The following is a 10,000-nucleotide window of genomic DNA, read 5'->3' as shown; positions in this document are numbered from 1 at the left end:
GACCTCTGGTAGTGGTTCTGACATGCCCCAGTTACTATACCGACACTTTTTCTCGGGTATTTTTAGCAGTATTTATACCTTAGAAATGATGCTTTAAAGAGCATTTCACGGAGCGACACAGGTCCCTCGCCCAGAAATAGATTTATCCTCCATTAAAATCCCTTTTTTGGGAACAGATTAATGAGCAGCAACATTGAAATTTAAAAAATAATTCCGGTATAGTATTATATAGCAAACCCCCAAAGACCTGGACTATGGTGGGGGGGATTCTGGCGGCAAAACCTTCTAGTTTTATGAATGGGTAGTCCATGATATAATTGTAAGCCACAATTTCCTGTTCGTCTACCTCCTAATGATGGTATTAATGATGATAAAATTAACTTATGAATAAAAAGCATACTATTTAAATTAGAATAAAAATACTGTAGTTTTTAAAAGTGGGAAATAATGCAATTAGTCCTGATTGGAAAGTCCATCTATACTTTTATAGAGTAATATGAGATTTCAGTACAGTATTTGAAATGTGCTACTCAGAAAATCATTTATATCTATTACTAAACAGTCGTCTTTTTTTTTATAATTTTTACAAACCATGTTTTACCTCAAATATAAAAAATCTTCACTGAAAACTATACTTCATTATTTAAAAGTTTGGCAGCTCTCTTATTTAACTTTGGCTGAAAATAAATTGCTATTTTCCATCAACTGTACTCGGGTAAACTTATTATTAAAGAAAAAAATGAACTATATTCTTTCTTTTAAAACCTAATTCTAAAAATTTAATCAACATGCTGTGAAACATTATTTTCTGTATCAAATTCTGTGTTTCTCATCTTAGCTCATACTTTATTTTAACTGGTATCAGATTTCAGTTTAAAGTGAAGTGGTGTTTAGCCAACTATTTTTACCAAAGTTTTACTTTTTTCTCCAGATAATTTTCATTTATGATTTTTTCCCATGAAATCTGGATCTTTGAGGTTAAGTTATACCTAATTATATGAAGATAATTATACTTCTTTACTCCTTCAATAAAAAGAAAGGGCCCCTTTCATATCTCATTATATGAAATTAAAATTATTAACTCAAACCAATGCATAAAAAATCTAGCCCCTCCCACTTGCCTATATAGAATATCCCCTTCAGTCTTAAGCCACAAATATTATGAATGTGCTATTTCTCTTTCACAATTAGTTCTTTTTCTTACTTTCGTTTGTTAGAATTTTATTTTCTTTAATTACCGAGTACTTCCATTATGTACCGAATTCGGTATAGTCAACAGAAAAACCGAATTTTAATAAACAAAAACTTATTTCCAAATACACCTGATGTTCACATTGCTTCTTTCTGGGCTCAGTTTGACCAACAGTTACTGTAAAAATAAAATATTTCTAATATTCTTTCTTTTTAATAAAATTATGCCTCTAGTAAAGTAATGACACGATCTAGTGGTTAATATTAACAACCAAAGCTTAATTTGTGAAACTTTTCAAGTTCTCTAAAAGAACAATATAATTATCTTTCCTCTTTAAGCAAGAAATAGGATATAAAGTATCAGACATAGATTCTGCGATATAAAAATGATGATGATGATAACAAATACTGAAAATCAGTACGTATAGACACCCAAAACCGTATAATAGACATTTTCAAACATACCCCTTGGTAACCATCCATTATGATAAAATGCCAATGTACATTTTCACACTTTTCTAGAAATTTTCATATTTTTTCCGGATCTCATTATTTTCATACGTAACCTTTAAAAGAATAATTATACCACAAAGTTCAATACGAGAGTACTGTACAATAAGAACACTACAAAAACCCTATACATCCTCACACGTTACAAAAATTGCATACTGTCTATTATCTATTTTTTTTTTTCTCCTTTTGAGTCCCTACTGAAGATGTAGAATAGAACTTTCTATAATGGTTTCTCCTTTAGAAAGTACTTGAAAATAATGGCAATCAATTAGGCAATAATAGGACTCAGGCTATCACAAAATATATACTGCTTGATTTACTGGCTTTTCAGCATATTCCCAGTGATGGCATGAATTAGCAAGAAGTCTTAGTAAACATACACTAAATAGAAACGTATCACCTATTCATAAAATACTGATCAACGATCAATTATCACTGCATAGTAATATGGAGTTTGCAACCATATATCACTTCTGAGTTGTGCCACTAGTGGAACTTCCCAAGTTCAATGTACGTTAAGAACAGAGCTTGGTCTCATTTACTAGACACTCGCGTGGGTTCAGTTCACACTAAGAATCATGACGTTCAAGACAAGTAATTCGACAGTACTTAGTTAAGATTACTTGACACCAGGTATAACAAGGGCAGGCTGTGTGTGTGTTCTGGACTTCACTTACTGGATGTATGCATGAATATTAAAAGGTAAAGGATGGGCTAGATTACTATGGGACTAAACTCACAGCACAGTTTACTTAAATTTCAGTTAAAGATGTGATGGAGCAATGTATTCTGAGGTGCATAACTAAACTATCCATGGTTCAACTTTCTTGCTTAAAAGACTACAGCAAGGGTTAGTTAACCATGATAAAAGTTTAAGAAATGAGTAACATTATAATACACATTTTATAATCTTTTAATATAAAAGATCATATAACTAAATCTATATTCATTCTAGCTTCACAAGAACTGCACCTCAAAACTTTTCTATAATAACTATTGTAAAAATGACCTTTATACAGTATTATACAAAACTTGTCCTGAGCCACTAAGAAGACTTGAATTTAGTCCTTAAAAATATTAATTCATAATATGGTTTGTGGTCAATGACCAACTAGTTAAAATACTTAACAGCAATTTTCCAGTGTCATAAAAAGATGATAATTTAGATTACGGTAATTTGACTTTAAAAGGTGATATTAAATTAATATTACTACACCTAATTTGGGCAACCATTAACCTTTCAATGAGATTCATTATGAATGATGCATGATTTCTAGCTAAAATACTACAATATGATGTGGCTATGCCTTATATTTACACAGTACACTTTAGAAATTTTGCACACACATTCTAAATGATATGCAAAATTTATTTGTACTGTTGTTGAGCTTGTGTACAGTAATATTTCTAAAAAAAAAAATCAAAGAAAGAGGGGGATATACATTTAAAATTTCTTTAAGAATATCACCTTTGCTCCTGAAATATAGTTCTGTAAATGTTTTTTTATTTTTTTTTCACCATGCATTCTTTTCTAAACATCTTTGGTAATGAAATTTCAATTAACATTTCCTTTCTCACCATCACCACATACAATCCTGCACACCCCTCTCTACAGCTAGGATCATCTAAGGCAAATACAGTACACAGACTGTTCCTCCGCTATCACTTGAAAAAGGTTGAAATGGTCTCAACTTTCAATTTCACATTCACTACTAATCAGTACAGTACTTACATGGTATGGAGTTCCACTTGTTCATTCTAGCTCACTTTTACTGCAAGTAAACTTTAAATGAAGCACTCCCAGTATATTCTATTTTTAATATTCTTTCTATAGCCTGGAGCCTTGATTCTAGCACCTTGCGTACGATACCTAATACATACTGGATTCGTGACCAGCAAGAATGTATAGATTTACTCCCTGATTCCCCTCGGACAAAGTTCCGCTACTGGTTTCCAACATGGAGGATGGGCGGCTTTCCAATGTGATAATTCTGAAAATGAAAATGACTATTATGAAGAGTATGTATGAAAATAGGTAGTAGTATACCATTCAAATAATACTTAGATGTTAAGACAAATGTTTTCATCTAAATTTATTTTCCAATCCCAAATTCATTTATTTTTCAAAAAGTAAACTTGGTAATTCAGTATAATTTTAATGTGGATTGACATTTCAAAATACTTTACTGTAGTTCTGTTAATAACCAATTCACCCTAAATAAGTCTCTGGAAATATATTCAACATAACCAAGGGGAAAATACCAATCAACATTTAGCACTTATTTATAGACCAGTAACATGCAACAGGTGTTTTAAACAATCACTTCATGCAAAAAATGAACGTTACAATATCTTGCAACTAAACAACATGGCAAAATAAAATTCTTGGGGTGTTCCACTGTCATATAAGTTTCTATAGAGTACTTGATAAAAGTTTTAGGATTTTAATTAAATTAATGTATAGAAATAACACTATCTAGTATAATAAAAATCTGGAATTGAGAGAATAGACTATAACATCACATTCAACACTTTAGAATTTTGTGACTATTGCCTAAAAAAATATTCAGGTTCCATAAATGCAAACCATTTCTTCACACAGGCTTTTGTTCTCATTAAAAATGGCGACCATACACATGCTAGTAATAAAAATGATCTTTCTATGGCAGAGGCTCAAATCTTCCCCAAGATCAAGAAATTTCCCTCCTGAATACACGTATCGACACCCAACGAAGTTGGGGGAAGGGGGCCTCTAAGGCAATATACCTTATTTCTGACAAATTTTGTCCAAAAACTGATACAGATCCAACTGTTTAGATTCCCTTGACATAATTTGCACTTGTGAATCCAAGGTATTATGATTGCAAATGATGCCAACTGTGGAGCTATTTATTTTTGCCCAACTGAACTTATTCGACAGTCACAATTTGATTTGCCGCAAGTTTTGGGATTCCAAAAATCCCAAAATGTTTATCCAAGGTTGCAAACATCTGCCATGACTGAGCATTGGTAAATACATGAATACATTCTAGCCTAACATAGAATGCTGCATCCTGCTTTGGCCACAATCATTCGCTGAAAGTAGGAACAAGCAAAGTTTGGATAATAACCACTCTCATGAGAGAGGAATCCCATATCTGTTCCCAAAAACTTACATTTCTATCCCTCCAAAAATCTAACACGTACTGTAGTGTACCTACTAAGAACTTTTGAGACTATGCAAGTTCGTATCTTGGGAATAGCTTTGTAATGAATATTTGTATCAGCACATGATTTTGCTCTAGTGTACTACACACAGAGTGGGAATCTATAGAGTATCACGAATAATTGATTGTAAAGAATAAAGTCAGCTGTGCCTGTACCGAGGCAAAGAATTGATTTACCAGACATGGAAATTAACATAGTGACATAATGTCTGTCATGTGTTAAAAGCTCTTCCCACCCTCTCCCCCCTCCTCCATTCCCATCAACCCCTTCCTTCCTCCATCTGGCTCCTTTCGTTTGTCGATGATGACTTTCTAGGACGTTTACGGATATGCACGAAAGTGTTGACCCTGTCATTATTACCCTTGACATGAGCAACTGAAAGGTCAAAGAGACTGGTACATCAGTTCTGGGCTTTTTACCACTTACTGCTAGAATGTTCCATTTATTTCCCAAATGCACGTGTTTATGGAGACAAAAAATGGGAAAATTTCAAACTCAATTTTTAAGAATAAATGTGAATTAAATAGCTTCTAGCAAAGTACAGTAATATGAACATAGGAGAGGTTCATAGACAAAACCTTTTACAACTTTGTCGTTATCGGTAAGTATTCATTAAGGAGGGATAGCAACAGAAATAAACGAGCAGCTTCCAAATGGGATGAAATTGTTAGATACAAAGGAACTGTATGGAATTTAGTGACGTTATACTTAAAATAATAATATACAAACAGTAAAAAGACTTACATAATGATGGTGACAGCAATACTTTTAAGATTTAAATGATTCAGAGAAATCAATGTAATTAAGAGACTGTAAATGTTCTAGTATTTAAATAGTAGTAATACTACCTCACAAAATACAACTGTGAAAAAGCAGATAAAAATTTTGAATTTTTCATAACAAAAGCATGTTTCAGAAAAAAGCACTAAAAATTCTGTTACTTGGTCATTAAATAATCAGTAATGTGGTTAAAGGACTGTCTGTGAAATCAGTTTAATTAATAAAAATATCAATTAGTACTATCAACTCAAGAAAAAGTTACTCCATTCCAAATCATTCTGAATACATTATAATATTACTAATCCATATAATGTAAAACTCATATCAACCATTTACTAAATATTCAATGTTAAAGCTTAAACAAACATGATATTTTCAATTTAAAATAAATTTTTGAATATTCTTACCCGGTGAATATATATATAGCTTACGTCTCCGACGGTCGACAGATTCCAAAAACTCGTGAGCGATCGCCATGAAGGCTGCCGGGTATGCCCACCAGCGCCGAATATCGGCCAGATACCGCATATACTTCTCAACTCATTTAGTTCTTCTCAGTCCGTAGGGTCTCTATCGGGGAGGAAGGGAAGGCCTTTAATTATATATATTCACCGGGTAAGTATATTAAAAAATTTATTATAAATTGAAAATATCATTTTTAAATATTTAACTTAGCCGGTGAATATATATATAGCTGATTCACACCCATGGTGGTGGGTAGAGACCAGTATTAAAACAATAAAGGCGTAAAAGCTCAAGAGTTTTTGACAAATATTCAAAAAACAAACTTAAGTATAGGTACCTGATAAGGAAGCTGACTCTGATGAATACTCTGACTCATTAGTCCGCTTTCCTTATGAAGCCCAGCGATCCTCTCAGGATCCTGAAAGACTTCTAGGAGCTGTTAGTATCAGGGTGAACACCCCTACAACAGGACCTCATCAATACCCTTAATCTGGGCACTCTCAAGAAACAATATTTTGACCACCCGCCAAATCAAAAGATTGCGAAAGACTTCTTAGTCTCCCGTACAACCCAAAACAAGATTAAAAATTTCAAGAGAAGATTAAAAGGATATTGGGATTAAGGGAATGTAGTGGTAGAACCTTCACCCACTACTGCACTCGCTGCTACGAATGGTCCCAACGTGTAGCTGTCCTCATAAAGAGTCTGGACATCTTTCAAGTAATATGAAGCGAACACCTACTTGCTTCTCCAAAAGGTCGCGTCCATAATACTTCTAAGGGATCTATTTTGTTTAAATGCTACTGAAGTTGCTACCGCTCTAACTTCATGAGCCTTAACTTTAAGCAAATTACGATCCATCTCACTTAAATGAGAGTGTGCCTCTGTAATCAATAGTCTAATAAAATAAGACAACGCATTCTTCGACATAGGCAAAGAGGGCTTTTTTACGGAGCACCATAAAGCCTCTGAAAAACCTCGCAGCAGTTTAGTTCTAGATAAATAAAATCTAAGAGCTCTAACGGGGCACAGCACTCTTTCAACTTCATTCCCAACAATCTCAGATAGACTGGGAAGTTCAAATGATTTAGGCCATGGACGAGACGGAAGTTCATTTTTGGCCAAGAAACCAAGTTGAAGAGAACATACTGCTTTATTAGCGGAGAAGCCGATATTCTTGCTAAGAGCATGTATCTCACTAACCCTTTTTGCAGAAGCTAAGCTCACCAAGAAAAGAGTCTTGAGGGTAAGATCCTTCAGGGAGGCTGAATTTAACGGTTCAAACCTGTCTGACATAAGGAACTGCAGGACCATGTCCAAGTTCCAAGCAGGAGTAGAAATATGACGCTCCTTGGAAGTCTCGAAAGACTTAAGAAGGTCTTGAAGATCTTTGTTATTAGATAGATCCAAATTTCTATGCCTGAAAACAGAAGCTAACATGCTTCTGTAGCCTTTAATGGTAGACGCAAAAAGGGAGCGACCGTTTCTCAGATAAAGCAGAAAATCTGCAATCTGCGCTACAGAGGTACTGGAAGAGGAAATAGAAGAGGACTTGCACCAGTCTCTAAATACCTCCCATTTAGATTGATAAATCCTGATGGTAGAGGATCTTCTAGCCCTCGCGATCGCTCTAGCTGCCTCTTTCGAAAACCCTCGAGCCCTAGAGTGTCTTTCGATAGTCTGAAGGCAGTTAGACAAAGCGCGGGGAGGCTTTGATGAAATCTCTTTACGTGAGGCTGACGCAAGAGATCCATCCGCAACGGTAGACTTCTTGGAATGTCTACTAGCCACAGAAGTACCTCTGTGAACCACTCTCTCGCGGGCCAGAGGGGAGCAACCAACGTCAACCTGGTCCCTTCGTGAGAGGCGAACTTCTGAAGAACCTTGTCTAGGATCTTGAATGGTGGGAAGGCATAGATGTCTAGGTGAGACCAGTCCAGCAGGAAAGCGTCTATGTGGGCTGCCTCTGGATCTGGAACTGGAGAGCAGTAAGTCGAGAGCCTCTTTGTCAGTGAAGTCGCAAAAAGATCTATGGTGGGTTGACCCCATGTCATCCATACCTTCTCGCACACAGTCTTGTGCAACGTCCACTCCATGGAGATGACTTGTCCTCTTCTGCTGAGGCAGTCCGCTAAGACATTCATTTCTCCTTGCACGAATCTCATCAAAAAAGAGACGTTTCTTGCCTTAAATGGAGTTTCTTCTGATCTGTGGGCCAAAGACCCGAGCATTCCAGACTGTCCAGTGGCGCTCCCCAACCCAAATCCGATGCATCTGAATACAACACATGGTTTGGGTTCTTGATCGCAAGCGAAAGACCTTCTCGAAGTCTGACGTTGCTGTCCCACCAAGTCAGACATGTCTTGACTGAGTTGGAGATTGGGAAAAAGATACTCTCTAAGCCCTTCTCCTTGTTCCAATGGTTTAGGTGAAATTGGAGAGGGCAAACGTTAAGTCTCCCCAGAGAGAAAAACTGCTCCAGCGAAGAAAGAGTTCCTACGAGGCTAGTTCAAACTATGAGGCTCGTTCAAACTCTTACAGAGCAACTGTTTTTCTCTTGCAAGTGACTGACTTTTAACAGAGCTTGTTCCATTCTTGTGGGAGACGAAAAGGCCCGAAAAATTCGACACTGTATCTCCATCCCCCAATAAAGAATAGTCTGGGATGGAGTAAGTTACGACTTCTCTACGTTCACTATGAGACCTAGCTCCTTGGTTAGGTCTATGTCCATTGAAGGTTCTCCAGACAGCGATTTAATGACGACGCCCTGATTAGCCAGTCGTCAAAATAAAGGGAGGCTCTGATCCCTGAAAAATGTAGAAAGCTTGCTACATTTTGCATGAGTCTTGTAAAAACAAGAGGAGCAGGACTGATGCCGAAGCACAGTGCTTGAAATTGGTACACTACTTTCCCGTCCACAAACCTCAGATATTGTTGAAAGTTTGGATGAATCGGGATGTGGAAGTATGCATCCTGAAGGTCGAGAGAGACCATCCAGTCACCTTCCCTTACTGCTGCCAAGACAGATTTGGAAGTCCTCAAGGTGAACTTTGTCTTGACAATGAACACATTGAGTGCACTTACATCTTAAGTACTCCTGCAGTGAACGTGGCTGCCAGTTCATTGGAGCCATCCCTTATGGCCTTGTTCATGCATGACATAATTTGTACAGCAATACATTGTCCGCTGGAGAGACCTCCTTACTTAAGGCTCCCAGGGACCAAACCAAAAAATTAAAATCTTCAAACGCTCGAAAAACTCCTTTCAGGAGATGGCCTAGCTCTGAAGAAGACCATAAAATCTTGGAGCGTCTCATGGCTAGACGACGAGGAGAGTACACTGGGCTTAAGAAGTCTCCCTGGGCAGAGGCAGGAACTCCCAAGCTGAGAAATTCTCCTGTGTCACACCAGACGCTCGAGCGAGAAGCTAATTTAGAAGGAGGAAAAGCAAAAGCAGACTTTCCTAAACTTTTCCTGGATTCCAACTAGTCTCCCAGTAAGCGCATGGCTCTCTTGGAAGAACGAGAGAGAACTGACTTCGTATATGTAGGAGTCGAAGAAAGTCATGCCAAGAGTAAACTCAGACGGCGGAGAACGTGGAGCAGCCGTTACAAAATGAGTAGGACAAAATTTCCCTAAAGAAATTCATAATTTTAAAACAAGGGATTGTTGGACAACCCTAGGTTCCTCTTCTTCTGAATGAATCCCCAAAGGTACATTAGTGGAAAGGGGGTCATCAACTTCATCTTCAGAAGGCACATCATCTGATAAATCTAAAGTCTTGCGAGAAGGAGATTTATATTCAGAATGACGTGAAGAAAAAGCCTGACAGGCTACATCAACTT

At 36.7% G+C, this 10,000-nt stretch overlaps 1 protein-coding gene across 1 annotated transcript in view; it reads right to left on the bottom strand.

Moving 5' to 3' along the window:
* Window positions 1-10,000, bottom strand: part of hppy (MAP4K3-like protein hppy) — a 151,104-nt gene that overhangs the window by 3,203 nt on the left and 137,901 nt on the right. Inside the window, 1 exon segment of the mRNA XM_068374874.1 lies at window positions 1-3,695. This exon segment is cut by the window's left edge and continues 3,203 nt beyond it. Within this exon segment, the coding sequence (XP_068230975.1) occupies window positions 3,575-3,695 (121 nt within the window). The 3' untranslated portion in view covers window positions 1-3,574.

Source organism: Palaemon carinicauda, chromosome 6 (genome assembly GCF_036898095.1).
Source record: "Palaemon carinicauda isolate YSFRI2023 chromosome 6, ASM3689809v2, whole genome shotgun sequence".
In the NCBI taxonomy this organism is placed as follows: domain Eukaryota; kingdom Metazoa; phylum Arthropoda; class Malacostraca; order Decapoda; family Palaemonidae; genus Palaemon; species Palaemon carinicauda.
The sequence above is the reverse complement of the archived record's forward strand: the minus strand, read 5'-3'. Positions and strand labels throughout refer to the sequence as shown.